General features: G+C 38.4%; 1 protein-coding gene across 5 annotated transcripts in view; it reads left to right on the top strand.

Moving 5' to 3' along the window:
• The window catches only part of SCAPER (S-phase cyclin A associated protein in the ER), a 527,655-nt gene that overhangs the window by 443,590 nt on the left and 64,904 nt on the right, over positions 1-19,161 (top strand). For all 5 annotated transcript variants that reach the window (XM_040642943.1, XM_040642940.1, XM_040642941.1 and 2 more), the window contains one exon: positions 9,514-9,746. In XM_040642943.1, coding sequence (XP_040498877.1) covers positions 9,514-9,746 — 233 coding nt within the window. The remainder of the gene's footprint in view (positions 1-9,513; positions 9,747-19,161) is intronic.

The following is a 19,161-nucleotide window of genomic DNA, read 5'->3' as shown; positions in this document are numbered from 1 at the left end:
ATGTGGTGTATCATGTTGATTGATTGGTGGGTATTGAATAATAGGTCCCACTTGATCGTGGTGAATGAGTCTTTTAATGTATTATTGGATTCAGTTTGCTAGTATTTTATTGAGAATCTTTGCATCTGTGTTCATCAGGGATGTTGTCTTTTAGTTCTTCTTTTTAGTGGAGTCTTTACCTGGTTTGTATCAGGGTAATGCTGGCCTCATAGAATGAATTTGGAAGTTTTCCTTCCTTTTCTATTTTTTGGAATAGTTTGAGACGAATAGGTATGAATTCTTCTTTAAATATTTGGTAAAATTCACCTGTGAAGCCATCTGGTCCTGGACTTTTGTTTGTTGGGAGTTTTTATCCATTTCTTCCAGGCTGTCCAATTTGTTGGCATATAGTTAGTTCTTCATAATATTCTCTGTAATTGTTTGTATTTCTGTGGTGTTGGTTGTTATTTCTCCTCTCTCCATTGTGATTTTATTTATTTGGGTCCTTTCTCTTTTCTTTTTGATAAGTCTGGCTAGAGGTTTATCATTTTTATTAATTTTTTCAAAGAACCAGCTCCTAGTTTCATTGACTTTTTCTATCATTTTTTTAGTTTCTCTTTCATTTATTTCTGCTCTGGTCTTTATTATTTCCTTCCTTCTGCTGGCTTTAGGCTTCATTTGTTCTTTTTCTAGCTCCTTTAGATATAAGGTTAGGTTGTTTATTTGAGATTTTTCTTGGTTTTTGAGTTAAGCCTTTATTTCTAAACAGTCTCCTATTGGTTCTCGGTGAACTTAATTCATATACTGACCATTGTGAACAAATACACTATACAACTTAAAAATACATAAACCCAACTTCACAATACTAGAAATCAGTTGGATAGAATTACCACTGGATTACCAAGTTAATTTTCTCTCTCATGGAGTCACGTTACAGAAGGCTGGATTTGTACTACTAAAAAAAGCATCTTTCTGTATTTTGAAAAGGAATGTAGAAAGTTTTTGAAACTACTTTGGTAGTGTGAGATAGTGGTAGATAAAGAATGTGAATTTGCCTTTTAAAAGTGATAATGACTTTTAATTTAATTTTGCTGAAACTCTTTGCCTCAGGGCTTGGTCCTGTAAGTATTGGATTTCTCCTTGGAGTAGGTTTATAGAAGCTTCACTGTACTTATTCCAACCCTGGTGGTTTCTTTACGTTCAGGAAAGTCTCCTCTTCTAGACCATGGTTTCCTCAAATATAAAATGAAAAAATTTGATTGTGAGATTCTTTCTAGATCTAAAACTATATGAAATATCTGCAGATTTTACTAAGGTCAAATATCTTTTGAGAGGAAAGGGACATTTTGTAGTAAGAATATGTAATGAAATCAATTTGTAATTTGCTACTATAAGATAATGACCACACCGGTGTATTCTGAGGAAATATGCTAAAGGAAATACCTTTAATCCATTGGAGAAAAATTGTGGTTTTAGATTTCTGCCTCAGGAGTGACAGATTCAGAAGAGCCAAAAGCTACATAGCTCTGTTTTTTCCCAGGCCAGGCCTGGTACATAGTTACAAGCACTGCTGCATGCTGGGAAGGTAACCTTCCCCTGCCCTTCACAGACCACCCACCCCAGGATGGAATGTGTTCCAGATTCAGGTAAGCCAGGTGTGCAGATCAGGGCAGTGAGCACGGGGGAGGGGAGGATTTTGCTAGCACACCTTTCCTAAAGGACAGGGCGCTCAACTTGCAATGTGCTCTTGGCCAAGCAACTGTGCTGGAAGGAAGTTCAAACTCCAGTGTTGGTCTATAAACATGTATCAGAACTCTAGGTGTGCCTTTCATCCACTAAATGTCCCAAAGAGCAGGCTGCTAATGAGTTATTTTACCTCTGGCAAGTAACAGTGATATCCAACTAGACAAAATAACAGCACAGAGTATTGCTCTGAATACATTATCCTTACAGTATAGATACCTTCTCCTGCAAGTTTCTTTTTAAAGACAGAAAAAACCTTTTAGTCTCACTGAAGATAAGTCCCTCCTTACCTTAATTTAGGGAGTTTTGAAATTCTTTCCTGTGGGTGCCTGGGTGGTTCAGTTGGTTAAGCATCTACCTTCAGCTCATGTTGTGATCCCAGGTTTCCTGGGATTGAGTCCCTCATCGGGCTCCCTGTCCCGCTTCTCCCTCTCCTCTGCCTGCCTCCCTCTCTCTCTCTCATGAATAAATAAATAAAATCTTTTTTTTTAAGATTTTATTTATTTATTTGACAGAGAGAGAGACAGGCAGTGAGAGAGGGAACACAATCAGGGGGAGTGGGAGAGGGAGAAGCAGGCTCCCAGCGGAGGAGCCCGATGTGGGGCTCGATCCCAGAACGCCGGGATCACGCCCTGAGCCGAAGGCAGATGCTTAACAACTGAGCCACCCAGGCGTCCCAAATAAATAAAATCTTCTAAAAAAAGAAAAGAAATTCTTTACTAATCAAACTTTGGTTTCCTATCAAAGCGTTGCTGTTAAATGACTTAAAACCAGCAAAAGAAAAATCTATATACAAGGATAAGGAAAATTTCTGTGACCATTTGAATAAAATGTCCTGATGAGACAAAAAAAGACTTCACCAAAGATTACAAGCAAAGGAAAACTGTTCTCAGCAGTGAAGGGGTCAATACTAAATGAGAAAACACACATCTACATGCACACAATTCTATGGAAAAATATGATGAGAGACTGAACTGAATGTCAGGCTAACATAGACTGTTGGAAACTAGGAAATTATGGGGAGAAATTAAAAGACTGTTCAGTACAGTGAGGGCCTTTAGACGTAGGTCTGAAGTCCCAGGACTCAGTGCAGCAAGTCTAACAAGGGAAGCCTGGCTCCTGCAGGCCACGAGGCTCTTTATCTAACTGTCAGATTGTTAGAGAAGTTTTTCAATTTGTGTTTACTTTATGAGAAACTGCCAAATGGTGTTTCTAAAATTAAGTAGAAAGCCCCAATGAAGTAGAAAATCAAAAGTTGTCAGAGGTGGACAGAGAATATAAGAATATCATAAAAATATATCTGCTTTACTTTACACTGAGCTTATTTTCTTGGGGCTGATGAAGAAGTGACATTTGATGCTCAAACCACATTGACAGTTTCTGAATAATGAGATTAGTACATTTAACCCAGAATTATCCCAACAACCCTTAAATATAATATTTTCTTGCCCTTTGGCCAAGATAAAGCTCTTACAGAATTCTTTTTTTTTTTTTTTTAAATGGAGGAGCCATCAGAAAAACAGTGTTTGGCCCATGACCAATTTACACTTCCCTCCACCAGAGACAGAGTTTCTACAGAATCCTCAGTAAAAGAGATACCCAATGGGAGGAGGTCAGTGTGGGGTAAGAGAAAGCACATGGCCTTTAAAGTCTCATAAACTCAGGTTCAAGTCCTAGACCTTCTGTTAACTAGCATGTCTTTGATATCTCTGAACTTGAATTATTAATCTGTCAAACTTAAATGTGATATAAGAAAACTGCTTAAGCATTTTTGGCTTAGTAGAAAAACTTAGTCTCCATCCTTCCTTCTCTTACCCCCTCCCAATGAGTATGGCTCATAATTTAGCCCCCCTTTTTGGGGGCTATCTTTAGGTTGTCATTTCGAGCATTAGCAGTTATAGTGATATGTAGTAAGTAATAATATCAGAAGAAATAAAGATGAGCGAGTCTTAGTAATAACTGAGTCACATTGAGGGGCCTTTTGCACTCATGTATGTCCTTTTTTGTGTTTCCAGAATTGGTGTCGCATTTTGCTACTGCCTGCTTCTAAAATGGTCACCACTTTTCTCTTTTCTATTGTTCTTTCTGTTCTTCTATAAGCCACGAAACCACAGCCTGTTACAGTATTTTGTAAAATCAGAGTCTGTGGGGTCTGAATGACCCTTAAGGTGAACAGAGCATCACTCTGATCCCTTGACCACTTATTAAATAGATATGTAAACATCAGCTAAGCAAGTGATTAAATAAATGACATTAATTTTGGGATCCAGATTATTTTTAATTTTTTCTTAATTCTCAACTATAGTCTTTAAAGATGTAATTAGCGGATAAAGTACTTCTAATTGAGTGAAAGATTGCCAAATACACATGCATAGTGTTTTATTCGAAATACTTGATGAAAAGCAGTACAAGTTACTCTAAAAGAAAGGATTATGAAAATTTGTGATGATGAAGAACCCTGACATTACCGAGAAATGTATTTCTCATATTCTCTCTGTAGCATATAAAAGAAAAAGAAAGTTGCGTCTTTGGTGGGTTTATTGAGTTAATTTTAAAATGTGTCCAGTTTGAACACACAAGTTACATTTTCTCTGCCTGGGGGCCCCACTAATATTACAGTAGATAGATACAGGCCTGAATCCTCAAAAACAAAGAGAATGGGAAGAAAAGGAAAGTAAATATGTTTTAATCTGTAAAGCAGATAGTTGGAAGACAGTTACCTAAAAGCTAAAACCTAAATTAGCAGGAAGAAAAAGCCAGAAGAAAATTTGTGCCACAGAACCCCAGAAAGCTCAAGAATTAGAGTCACCAGGTTTCTCAGAAAATGAGGATGAAAGTGGGGCTGGAAAGAGGGTAATTGTTGACAGTCTAAATAAGAGACAGTTTAGATGCCCTAGATTTCATCTGCCATATGAATAGCCAAGTGCCTCCTCCCCACAAATGTGGCAGAAGACGAGCATTTGAACCAGAGTTACTCCAGGCACGGGGACACATCTACAGCCACAAAAAGTCGTACAAAAACAAGATGATTAAATGAAAATCTGTTCCTTAATTAATGAGACACTAAACCTCCTTCTTCTATGAATCTCTGCAAAACTGGGCAAGCCATCTTATATACTCCAGGCTTGGAAGATACAGGATTTCATTCTTATGAAACTAACTCTTCTGAGAGAACAGACATATAAATACTAATATTTGGGATTCCCCAGTGGGAAAGCTAGGTCTCTGTTTAGTCACCCAAGTTGAAGCCCTTGAGTTTGTATCCAGTTTGTGACTGGATCAAGATTTCAATACACTAATCTATGTATCAGTCTTGAGTATGAACAGAAAGCCCCACATGACCACGTATTTAAGGAAAGCTTACAACCTAAAGTATAGAGAAAGAACTCATAGGAGTTCATAGGAGAAACCATGTAGGAAACAAAATAAAATTTTCAAAAAGTATAATTTCACAGAGATGAGAAATATTGTATCCATAAAACAAACTATAAAAACAAAACATATAGGAAGCCAAAAAGAGCTGAAATTTGGGGCACCTGGGTGGCTCAGTCAGGTTAGTGTCCATCTCTTGGTTTCAGCTCGGGTCATGATCTCTCAGGGTGGTAGGAATGAGCCCCAGATAGGGCTCTGTGCTCAGTGCAGAGTCTGCTTGAGATTCTCTCTCTCCCTCTCCCTCTAGCCCTCCCCCACACATGCTGCTCTCTCTCTTTCTCAAATAAATAAATCTTAAAAAAAAAAAAAGAGCTCCTGAAAAGTAGAAATGTAACAGATGAAAAACTTAGTAGAAGGACTGGAAAATAAAGTTAAGGAAATCACCTAAGAAGTAGAACAAAAAACAGATGAAAAACAGGAGAAAACAAAATATAAGAATATTACAGGCTCCGTTCAGAACCAAAGTCCAACAGAGAAAATGAATGGGAGGAAATTAGCAAAGAAATAATGCAAGAAATCTCCCCATAAGTGAAAAGTGGTTTTCAGATTAAAAAGACCACTGAGTTTTTACACACACACACACACACACACACACACGAAGAAGAAGAAAGACCTATACCAAGACACAGGAAATCAGGGATAAGAAGTTCCTAAAAGTTCACAGAAAGGACGAAACAGGCCATGTACAAAACCATTAGGAATTCGATTGGACCTCTTAACAACAGTGCTTGAAGTTGGAAACAGGAGAGCACTCTTTCAAACTCCAAAGGAAAATTAGTTCCAACCAAGAATTCTCCTTTCAGCCAAACTATCATTCACATATCAGGATGAAAGAAAGATATTTACAGACACACCGGTCTCAAAATTTTTCTTCCCATGCACCCTTTTTTTTTAATGTTTTTTTATTATATTATGTTAGTCACCATACAGTACATCCCTAGTTTCTGATGTAAAGTTCGATGATTCATTAGTTGCGTATAACACCCACTGCACCATGCAATACGTGCCCTCCTTACTACCCATCACCAGCCTATCCCATTCCCCCACTCCCCTCCCCTCTGAGGCCCTCAGTTTGTTTCTCAGAGTCCATAGTCTGCTTCATTCCCCCTTCTGATTACCCCCCCTTTCTTTATCCCTTTCTTCCCTTACCGATCTTCCTAGTTCTTATGTTCCATAGATGAGAGAAATCATATGATGATTGTCTTTCTCTGCTTGACTTATTTCACTTAGCATTAGCTCCTGCAGTGCCGTCCATGTTGCAGCAAATGTTGAGAACTCGTTCTTTCTGATAGCTGAGTAATATTCCATTGTATATATGGACCACAACTTCTTAATCCAGTCATCTGTTGAAGGGCATCTCGGTTCCTTCCACGATTTGGCTATTGTGGACAATGCTGCTATGAACTTTGGGGTGCATATGGCCCTTCTCTTCACTACGTCTGTATCTTTGGCTGGGTCATAGGGTAGCTCAATTTTTAACTTTTTAAGGGACCTCCACACTGTTTTCCAGAGTGGTTGGTAGGAATGCAAGTTGGTACAGCCACCCTTTCTTTTTTTTATTATTATTATATTAAGTTAACCACCATATAGTACATCATTAGTTTTTGATGTAGTGTTCAATGATTCCTCAGTTGCATATAACACCCAGTGCTGCATCCTTTCTTAGGCAGTTGTTGGAATATATTCCTCAACAAAATGAGAGAATGAGAAGAAAAAGAAGATGTGGAATCCAAGAAATAAAGGCAATCTAACCCAGAAAGGGGTAGGAGGAATTCTTAAGATGAAGATGAAGGACAGTCTCAAAACGAGAGTCGTGTAGTAGGCTTACAGAGCAAGCAGGCCAAGTTAGTGCAGGGGTGTGGTACGTTTCAGGAAGAATGTCTCCACTGAGGGGGCTAAAAAGAACCAACAATCCCTGATGTGTTTGAACTTGAGAGGAAATTCCACTTTAATCAGAAGGGTTGACAATGAATTAATGACAGATAAATAGGAGATTCAGCATACGAAAAAAGTTACCCTACTAAAACCAAAAATTTGTATAAGAAAGTAAATATAATCATATGCTAAATAGCTTCACTATGAATAATCTATGTATAGTCATAATGGAAGAAACAATACCATGCAGTCAATAGCATTGTGGACCAAATGTTCTTCTTCTCTCCCTCTTTCCAAGTACATAGTAGGATGACATTTCTTGGTTCCCTTGTGGGGTTGGACTGTGTGATTAGTTCTAGCCAATAAACTGTGAGCAAAAATGGTGTCCCTTTCAGATAATGCATTTCATGTTGATGCAGGACCTTGCAGAGATCTTTTTTGTTCTCTGCCACTGTAACCTGCAGTGCTCCATACTGTCCAATACACTAGCCACTATTAAAATTAATTGAAATTAAAAATTGAGTCCCTGTGTCACCTTACCCACATTTGCAGTGCTCAAAAGCCACACGTGACTAGTGCAGGTATAAAACAGTGTAGACTGAAACACTTTGATCGTCTTAGAAAGTTCTCTTGGTCATTGTTGCTATAAATGGTGGTTGCTTTGCCACCTGGGCTCCAGAGAAAGGATAACAGGGATGCAGAGCAGAGCCCCAGGCAGCCTGACATGACATGTCATGTGAATGAAAAATACAGCTTTATTGTTTGAAGCCACTGACATTTTTGAGGAGTTTTTCACTCTAGCATAACCTCCTCATTCAGACATAAGAAATCCTAGGTTCAAACTCCATTCATCATATACCACCTTCTGTATTGGGACAGGCTAGGTTACACTAGTCACAGTCTGAAGAAGTTTGTGTGACTGTTTTACAACTGCTATAGAGTTTCAAAGGGAACTTTCATCAGTTAACTGGAGCACACACTGCAGAAAGATTCTCTAATTACTTGGGCTTTGGAATGGCTCAGTGGTCGGAGATAACTTATGGTCAACAGTCTTAAACAGGCTAGTCTCAGGAAAGTGATTTTTATGGAATGTCTAAATTAACAACAACAAAAGGAATGGAAGGAACATTCGCTTGTGTTTATAAAGATCCTCTTTTTTAATCCAAGTGATCCTTCGTTCCTGTATCTTCTGATAGAACGGGTGCAAGTATAGAGTGAGGATAAGCAAAGGCTGATTGTTACCAAGTAAGTGCATTTGTGAAGTGTAATAGTTTGCCAGGTGTTTTCCCCTTCATCATCTTATTTGAACTTTATAGTAGTCCCAGCAGGTAGGCAGATATGGAAACCAAGTCTCAGAAATGTAAAGTTACAGAGTCATGTAATCTGCTAGAGGAAAAACTGGATCTTGAATACAGTACCATCTGATTCCAAGTCCAGACTCCTTTCTTCCCACCGTTAGCTTATTGTCTCTGCCCCTTTCTTGGTAGTAAGGCCTTCAGGAGGCAGCCCCTCCTCTTCCTGGGGAGAGTGAGCCTTTAAGTAGCCAGAATCACAGAACAAGGGCACAGAGCTCCCAGCCTGGTAATTATGTATCTAGCCGTTGTACTTCTTAAGTCATCCTTCTCTGTGAGAGCTGATGTTCATACACAGTATTTACTCCTGGTAATAGTAGGAATCATAGTAAGAGTAGCAATTGTAGTAGCAGATAACATGTCAATGAGGCTTACCTACGTACCAGACATTGTTCTAAGAATTTACACAGGTTGATTTACTGCTATGATTATGATTATCCTCATTTTACAACTGGAAACTGAGACACAGAAAGGTTAAGGAACTTGTCTAAGACCATATAGCTGCAGAGCCAAAACCTGAGCCCAGGTTCTAATTCCTAGTCCCAACTTTTAACCATGTTACTTCCTGTAAACTATACACAAAGATAGCCAACTATGACCCTATACATTAGGAAAAAAACTGTTTTGCCATTTTGTGATAATACAAAGTTCATTTTAATAGGGAAATTTAGATTAGATATTTTTAGGATTCACTTTAACAAGAAAACAATGCTGCTGTCAGTTTACCAATTGGTTCATTTTCTGGGCTTATACAAGTTTTTAATATAATTTGTTCATTTGGATAAATAAAATGTATTGAGTACTTACTATATGCCTCGGCATGAGCTAAGCATTTTATGTGGATTAGCTTACTTAATCCTCACAAGAACCCTAAGATAGAGGCACTGTCGTTGTCCCTGTTTTATGTGAGAAAATGAAGCTTGGAAGTAGTAACCCGTCCAAGGTCACTCAACTAACAAAGACAAAGCTGAGACTTGAACTCAGCAACCTCACTTCAGAACCAACACTCAAACATTTAGCTACCACCTCGACAATTTCAAAATTACTTATGATTCCAGAAAGTTTCCAAATTATCTCCATCCATTTCTGGTGGTTTTACTGAAATACAGTTACTGTATTTTTTTCCATTTAGGTTTATGTTCCAGATGAAAATAATGCTATTTTGGGAAGAAATACAAATAAGCAAGTTTTTGAAGGTTTGACAACTGGACTTCTCAAAGTCAGTGCTGTGGTTTTTAGCTGCCTGATTGCCAATCGACCAGAAGGAAACAGCCAGCCAGCTACACCAAAAATATCGACACAGGAAATGAAAAACAAACCCTCACAAGGTGATGCTTTTAACAGTCGAGTTCAGGACCTTATCAGGTAAAACTGCTAGATTTCTTCAAACTTTTTTCTTCCTTTAAAAAAAAATGTTATATTAAAATTATTTAAATCTCAGTGCCCATGTGATAGCACTGGTTCTCACAACACCATCCATAAATTTTTGGTGGAAAATACATTACATTTTGTACCACAGAGAAGAAAAGTCCTCTTAATGAAAAGCAATACAATTAGAGCTCATCTGTCATTCTTGATATTTAAATATTTGATATCAGAATATATAGTGTCCAAGCTTTCATAACTTTCTGTCAACTATTTCCCAACTCAAGAATTTCTGAGAATTCCCCTATGTCAGGTCATCTCTGTTTTTAAATTTGGTTCAGACTTAAAACAGTAATAGCTTCCATTTATGGAGCACTCGGTATGTGTCAGATATTGTATTGGAGGCTTTGCAGCCCTGTAGGTGTAGGACTTCTAATTCAGACTTTGTAGGTGGGGGAATTGCTCAGAGAGGTTAAGTGCTTTGCCTAAGTTTACGTAATAGATGAATTTAAAAGTAGGTAGGAGATTTGAGATCGAAACTCAGGTCTAGCTGGACTTCCAAAACCTGTGTGCTTTCCACTACACAAATGTAGCAATTTCTGACGCCTCTTCAAGGTCAACCCTGTTCTCTTCAAAGGTCACCCTTTCTCCAGGGAAATTTACTTCTATTCGGACATCTGAACTCTTTTTCCCTCATGAACCTTGAATCAGGTAGGACATTTAATTTCCCCGTAGGGTTCCATCTGGTGTTAATCAGTTACCTGCCCTACCTATCAGCAACTTTTCTGTGATCAGCACTGATCTCTGGTTTCCAAAATCCATGCAGTTTGTTGCTCTGAAGCTTATTGTAGGTCAATAGGAGAAAAGAGAATGTCCTCTTCTGCATTTGCCTCAGAAGAGTTCATAAATTTCCTCTGGTGTTTTGCAGTGCTTTCTTTTTTTTATAATATTTTTTATTATATTATGTTAGTCACCATACAGTACATCCCCAGTTTTTGATGTAAAGTTCCATGATTCATTACTTGCATATAACACCCAGTGCACCATGCAATACGTGCCCTCCTTAATACCCATCACCAGCCTATCCCATTCCCCCACCTCCCCTCCCCTCTGAAGCCCTCAGTTTGTTTCCCGAGTCCATAGTCTCTCATGTTTCATTCCCCTTTCTGTTTACCCCCACTTTCTTCTTCCCTTTCTTCTCCTACCGATCTTCCTACTTCTTATGTTCCATAAATGAGTGAAACCATATTATAATTGTCTTTCTCTGCTTGACTTATTTCACTTAGCATTATCTGCTCCAGTCCCATCCATGTTGCAAAAAATGTTGAGAAATCATTCTTTTTGATGGCTGAGTAATATTCCATTGTATATATGGACCACAACTTCTTAATCCAGTCATCTGTTGAAGGGCATCTCGGCTCCTTCCACGATTTAGCTATTGTGGACAATGCTGCTATGGACATTGGGGTGCATATGGCCCTTCTCTTCACTACATCTGTATCTTTGGGGTACATATCCAGTAGTGCAATTGCTGGATTATAGGGTAGCTCAATTTTTAACTTTTTAAGGGACCTCCACACTGTTTTCCAGAGTGGCTGTACCAACTTGCTTTCTTGAGAATAGTTGTTTCATTCGATATCTTTCTTCCCCTTGATTATTTTGTTCACTTTTCCCTTCTATCTGTCTGCTTCCGCAAGCATATTTATTGCTAGAGAGTACTAGGCCCTTTGGATTCACAACCACTTATCTTACAGCACTTGACTTTTACCCTCCCTGGCCTTTCTCTCAGTTGCTTGATCCCATTCAATTTCCCCATCTCCTTAGGTCACTGTAGAACCTAGCCCTCTCTGCTGACACATGCCATTCTGTTCCAGCATTCTCCTTTGGGCTACCGTGTGATGCAGCAACCCTGCATTCTTGTCCATGCCTTGGCTGTGATGAGATTGAAGGACCAGCCAAAGGCTTCAATGTAATTCTAATGGGCTTTGCAGGAGAAAGTACATACATTTTCACATATATTATTATAGTTACCAGATCCTTCATAAAGGAGGAAGGTATTGGGGAAAAAAATAACTGGTAATCTGCCAAACCAAATCTCATATAACTTAAAAAGGATGATGGACAATCACAGTCCTTTAAAAGAAAACTCTGCCACTCTTTCTCTGACTTGAACCACTTTTGGTGAAGGTTGTTTTCTTATATAGAATGCATTGTAAGTTGGCTCCATGATGGCTATGTGTAGAACCACAAACTGTAGTTTAGACCTGCCCAATGGAGCAAACAGAACATGTCTAATTGTTTCCATGCTTGCTTTCTCACCTCTCAGATATACTGACAAGAAATCTCACTCCACTCCCCACCATAACCTGGAATTTTTTGTCAGTTTATATTGGTAGAGTTGTAAGGCTGGACAGAGAGAGTTCCAGCACAGTCTTTGGTGCTGTTCTCTGGTCTGTGCTCCAGAAGTGGAGCTGGAACAGAGCACACCACCCAGACATATGTCTCTTCCTTCTCCTCGTCTGGCATAAAAGAGGCAAGAGGATTTCTAACAGAGATGGTAATACCACTTTTTATTCTCATTATTTTACGTGGTTCGGTCAAGTGTCTAGATCTAAGGGATTCTCAGAAACATTTATCAGTTCATGCAATGTTCACCTGTAGCACTTTGTGTCAGATACCGTACAAGGTCCTGGGATACAAAAACAAATAAAAGGACCTTTAACAGAATATCCAAATATTATTGTTTGGCTGTCAAAAATCAGAACTTTTTTCTATAAAGTGAAAATATTGGCAGTTACAGTGTTTAGCACAGTTCTATGAAAGCGGTATTGTTTGTAGGATAGAAGCAGATCGCAATTTGAAAAAATACTGATTTGAAATTTGCTCAGGAAATGGACCAACACTGAAGCTCCACAGTTCTATTTTTTCCAGCTTTCTCAAGATATGGTTGATATATAATATTGTATAAGTTTAAGGTGTACAATGTGATGATTTGATACAAATATACTACAAAATAATTACCACAATAAGGTTAGTTAACACCTCCATCACCTTACGTGATTACCTTTTATGTGCGTGTGGTGAGACATTTAAAAGCTACTCTCTTAGCAACTTTCAAGTACGTGATATAGTATTGTCAACTATAGTCACCATGCTGTACATTGCATCCCCAAAACGTATTCATCTTACAAACGGAAGTTTTATCCGTACACCCTTGACCAACATCTCATTTCCCCTAGCCCCCAGGCCTTAGTAACTACCATTCTATTCTTTATTTCTAGAAGTTCAGCTTTTTTAGATTCTACATGTAAGAGATATCATACAGTATATGTCTTTTACCATCTAACTTCTTCTACTTAGCATAATGTCTTCAAGGTCCATCAGTGGTTGCAAATGGCAGGATTTCCTTCCTTTTTTGGATAATATTCCATTATGCACATACAGACACACACAGTCAAACACACACCACATTTTCTTTATCCATTCATCCATTGATAGACCATTGATAGACACTTAGAGTTGTTTCCATGTATTGGCTATTCTCAATAATGCTGCAGTGATAAATTCTGGAAGGAGCTGAGATGCCCTTCAACAGATGAATGGATAAAGAAGATGTGGTCCATATATACAATGTAATATTACTCAGTCATCAGAAAGAACAATTACCCAACATTTGCAGCAACATGGATGGGACTGGAGGACATTATGCTAAGTGAAATAAGTCAAGCAGAGAAAGACAATTATCATATGGTTTCACTCATTTGTGGAACATAAGGAACAGCAGGGAGATCGGTAGGAGAAGGAAGGGAAGAATGAAGGGGTGGTAAACAGAAGGGGGAATGAACCACAAGAGACTATGGACCCTGGGAAACAAACTGAGGGTTTCAGAGGGAAGGGGGGTGAGGGATTGGGATAGGCCGGTGATGGGTATTAAGGAGAGCATGTATTGCATGGAGCACTGAGTGTTACACGCAAACAATGAATCATGGAACACTGCATCAAAAACTAATGATGTACTGTATGGTGACTAACATAACATAATAAAAATTTTAAATAAAAAAAATAATGCTGCAGTGAACATGAGAGTGCAGATATTGCTTTGAGATGGTGATTCATTTCCCTCAGATATATACATAGAAGTGGAATTGATGGATCATATAGTAGTTCTAGTCTCGATTTTTTGAGGAACCTCTGTACTGTTTTCCACAGTGGCCATACAAATGTACATTCCCACTAAAAGTGTACAAGGCTCCACTTTTCTTGACATCCTTGCCAAAATTATCTCCTTTCTTTTTGATAATAGCCATTCCTAGAAGTACAACACAGTATCTCATTGTGATTTTGATTTGCATTTCCCTGATGCTCAGTGATATTGAGCATCTTTTCCTGTACCTGTTGGCCATCTGTATGTTCTTTGGGAAAATGTCTATTCAGGTCTTTTGCCCACTTTTTAATTAGATTATCTGTGTTTTTAATAGTGAGTTGTAGGAGTTCTTTATGTATGTTGGATATTAACCCCTTATCTGACATATAGTTTGCAAATATTTTCTACCATTCAATAGGTTGCCTTTTCATTTTGTTGATTGTTTCTTTTGCTGTGCAGAAGCTTTTAAGCTTGATGTAGTCCCACTTCTTTATGTTTGCTTCTGTTAATACTTTTGGTATCATATGCAAAAAAAAAAAAAATTGCCAAGTCCACTGTCAAGGAGTTTTTTCCCTGTGTTTCCTTCTAGGAGTTAAATGGTTTCAAGTATTACATTTAAATCTTTAATCCTTCTCAAGTTCCTTTTTGTGAATGGTGTAAGATTGGGGTCCAGTTTCATTCTTCTGCAAGTGGTTATCCAGTTTTCCAAGCACAATTTATTGAAGAGACTATCCTTTCCCCATTGAGTATTCTTGGCTCCCTTGTCAAATATTTGTGGACTGTAGATGCATGGATTTATTTCTGGGTTCTCGGTTCTGTTCCATTGGTCTGTGTCTGTCTTTACGCTGGTACCATACTGTTTTCGTTACTATAGCTTTGTATTATAGTTTGAAAACAGGAGGTCATGCCTCCATCTTTGTTCTTTTACAGGATTGCTTTGGCTCTTTGAAGTCTTTTGCTGAAGCACAGTTCTATTCATCATATCCAATTAGAAATTTTTATTTATCTCTCAAAACAGGAAAATTAAACTGTACATCCAAAAGGCAAGTGGATGAGTCCAAGTCACTAATATCAGTCTTTTGGAATCAAAAGTTATCAAATATAAGGCATCTATTCAAGAAGTTATAAAACTGTACTTTAGTATTTTGCTAGCCAACAAACCCTAGCCACATATCAGAAGGTAGCATAGGCACGTCAGGCTCCACAAGTTCAAAACTGAACACATTATCTTTCCACCCAGAGGAACTCCTTTTCCTGTGTCCTCTGTCCTTAGCAGTGGCACCAATATCCCATTCAGTTATGTACGCCAGCAATCTGAGCATTGTCAGACTCCTCACAGAGACTCCTTTACTAAACCAATATTAAAGTCAGTCTTTACTACTTATTGATTCTGCCTTGTTAGTCTCTCTCAGATTTATCACCTTCATTCTACTGCTGTGTCTTTAAGTGTTCAGGTTCTCTTGCAATAACAGATGGCTTGGCTGTTTCTCTCTCATTTCACCTTTTCAGAATAACTTCTTTTTCCTAATTATAAAAATAATGTGTGCTCAATGAGAAAAACAACTCAGAAAACACAGAAGAGAACAATGGGTATTTTTGTAAACACACAAAAATTACCTTGAATCCTTCCACCCAAAGATGTCACTCAGTTGGTTTTGGTGTACATACATGTGGTTATTTTATTTTTACAAAAATACTGTAATACTTGTACATATTTATGATGTTTTTACTTATTTTTCTAAATCAATAGGAACTTGCAAATTACTTTTTACTGGCTTTCCAAGTATTTCATTTATTTGCTTCAAGTAACCTATTATTACTTATGTAGGTTTATTCTATTCGTACACTCATCTTTCCCTGCAACTGACTGTTTTCTTAAAATAAATGCTAAGAAGTAAAATTTCTAGGTCAAAAGAATATGCATTAAGTGTTTTTGTCCATATTGCCAAATTGACCTACACAGAGATTACCTATGAGTAATCATAGGTTTACACAATATTATATAGCATCATTCTTTTGAGCCTTCATATATTAACAACAGTAGGCACATGTACAGAGGGACAGCTGTGTGAAGAGGCAGCAAAAGGTCAGCCATCTGAAAACCAAAGAGAGTCCACAGAGGAGTTCAACGTTGTCAGCCCCTTGATCTTGGACGTTAAGCCTTCAGAACCTTGCTGAGATGTGGTTGGAATGCACTAAAATATTACCAACCATCCTGTACTATGAAGTGGAAGCACAGGGCCACAGATGATGCTTCTACTTGTTTGGAGCAGTGGTAATTCCTTGGGGTAGGTCTCTGTTTACAAGATCTTAGTTCTGTACTATAGAGTTGACTGTGTTGTTGAGCAGATGACAGTATAGGTTCCTGCCAACATCAGTCCTCCTCACAAGAAGACCAGCTAACAACTGTCCATAAATAAGATACCATTGTGAAAATACCAGAAATTAAGGGTGGGTGAGACTGAAGTACCCTCCCTGAACCTCAGAGACCAAGAAGAACTGCATTAGAAGGGTGAAAGGAAGAGCTAACACTCTGACCACATCACCCTTCCCCCAGGCTGGCATAGTGCAGCACTGAGAGGGTCCCTCTAAGCCTGTAGTTTCTCCAGTGCAAAAAGAGAGCCCAAAGTGAATATCCATCTCCCCTGGGTTGTGGGACACTCCCTAGGAGGCCCACTTGGGTTTTGCCTCATGAGGACCCTGGGAAATCTTCAGGATCACTGGGGGAATCTGCAAGGCTCAACCACATGGCGGGGGTGGGGATGGGGGACTGACAGCAATCAGCTCTCAAATCCTGGTGGACTGCATTCCTGAGCAGAAATCTCAGATAGCATTTCTGCCCATTCACAGAGCTAAACCAATAGTCCCATCAAGGCAAGGAGCTTGTTGGCAGTTCTGCCTGATTCGGTTCCTCAGTCACCAGGTTGTACTGGCTGTAGAGCCTGTTCTATAGGCCCACTTGAGCAGGAAGCAAATCCCTGCCCAGCTGCTCAGCATTATCTCGGGTCTTGAGCAGCCAAAGAACCCAAGCAGCCATGTAGCCCATCCTACAGCTATGCTCAGGCAGGTAGCCAAGCCAGCATCTAACCCAACTGTTGATGATAGTTTCTTGCCCCACACATAACCAGGAAGCCTGAACAGTGACCCTGGGAAACCTCAAAGCATAGCCTATAGCCCCGCCTAACTCTGAGATATAGCTGGGAGCCCCTCACAACGAGAGAACCCAGGGGGCATACTTGCCCAGCATCAGAGTCCAGCCAGCAGCCTACCTGAAGTCCAGCCTGCAGTCCCGTTCAACATCAAGGCCCAGCCTTTCAAAATATGGAAAGAAAAAACTGTCAACCAGGAATGCTGTGTCTGGTAATGCTGTCTTTCAGAAATGAAGAATAAAGCCTTTCCTAAACAAACAAAAGCTGAAGAAGTTCACCACCATTAGACCTGCCTTACAAGAAATGCTAAAGGGCATTCTTCAAGCTGAAACAAAAGGAGGGTAACAACAAAAACACATGGATGTGTGGTAGTCACTGGAAATAGCAAACATACAGGCAAAGTCTGAATGTCTGATCCTGCAATGGTGGTGCACAATTCACTTACAACCCTAGTTTAAAGGTTAAAAAGCAAGTGTGTTAAAAGTAACTATAACTACAGTAATTTGTTATTGGATACACACTATTAAAAAATATAAATTGTAACATCAGTAACCTAAAATGTGAGCAGGGGAGAAGTAAAATCATCAAGTTTCTAAATGCTGTCAAACTTATCTGCATAAAGTGGGATGTAATAAATATATTTTATTTAGGCCTCTTGGTAACCACAAAGGAAAACCTGTAGTAGATACACAAAAGATTATTATAAAGGAGTCAAATCACTCCACCTCAAAGAGTCATCAGATCGCAAAGGAAGACAGCAAGAAAAGAAGCGAGGAATAAGGAAAGTACAAAACAATCAGAAAACAACAAAATCGCAATAGTAAGTCCTTACTTATTAATAATTACTTTAGGTGTAATTGAATTAAATTCTCTAATCAAAGCACACAGGGTGGCTGAATGGATAAAACAGCAAGATCCAACCATATGCTTCCTACGAGAGACTCATTTTAGCATTAAGGACATATGTAGAATGAAGGGTTGGAAAGAAGTATTTCAAGGAAATGGTAACTAAGAGAAAGCAGGGTAGCTATATTTATATCAAACAAAATAGATTTTAAGCTAAAAATATCAAAAAGGACAAAGAAGGTCTTTGAATAATGATAAAGGGGTCAGTCTAAAAAGATAAAACAGTGATAAATATTTATGTACTTAACTCTGGAGCACCTAAATATATAAAACAAATACTAATAGAACTAAAAGAAATAAACAATAATATGATAATAGTTATTGACTTTAATACCCCACTCCCAACAATAGACAGATCTTCCAGACAGAGAATCAATAAGGACACAGCAGATTTAAATGCTATAGGCCAAAGGACCTAATATATAGAGAACATTCTATCCAATAGCAGCAGAATATATATTCTTCTCAAGTGCACATGGTACATTTTCTTGGATGGATTATATATTAGGCCACAAAAGAAGTCTCAACAAATTTAAGAATATGGAATTTTTATCAAATATCTTTTCCTACCACAATGATATGAAACTAGAAAACAATAATGGGAGGAAAGCTGAAAATTTTACGTATACATGGAAATTAAACAGCACAGTCCTGAACAATCAATGGATCAAAGAAGAAATTTTTTTAACGTTTTTAAGACAAATGAAAATGGAAGCACAGCATGCCAGACCTTATGGGACACAGCATATATAATATATATTCAGATCTTTATTTATAGATAGATAGATAGATAGATAGATAGATAGATAGATAGATAGATATCTTTATACAGAGGGAGCCAGGTAGATAGATATCTTTCAGCTTATACATTCCAGTGGCAAAAGCTGCAGAGGGACTCATTTCAAATCTCAAGTGGTGAAATAAATGGAGAGGTCCATTTTCTGGAGCAGTCACAACAGCAGCATGTTTCCCAGGATGTATATTCTAAGAAGTCCACATTAAAGCTTTTCATCTTATATATGGTTAACAGTCTCAACATTATAATTTCAGCCTAACGATTACAGTGTAAAAGATGTGTTGCTGCTGATGCCAACATCCATTGGCACATTCTACATTCTTCCCTCAAAACTGTGAAGTTGGCAAAAATGAATTTTTCTGCACTGATGCTTTAGAGCCATTTAGTTTCAGTATCTTGTTACGCAATCATCTGAAGATT

Source organism: Ursus maritimus, unplaced genomic scaffold (genome assembly GCF_017311325.1).
Source record: "Ursus maritimus isolate PB19 unplaced genomic scaffold, ASM1731132v1 scaffold_27, whole genome shotgun sequence".
NCBI classification, from domain to species: domain Eukaryota; kingdom Metazoa; phylum Chordata; class Mammalia; order Carnivora; family Ursidae; genus Ursus; species Ursus maritimus.
Note: the sequence above shows the minus strand (reverse complement) of the source record. Positions and strands in the feature narration are given on the sequence as shown.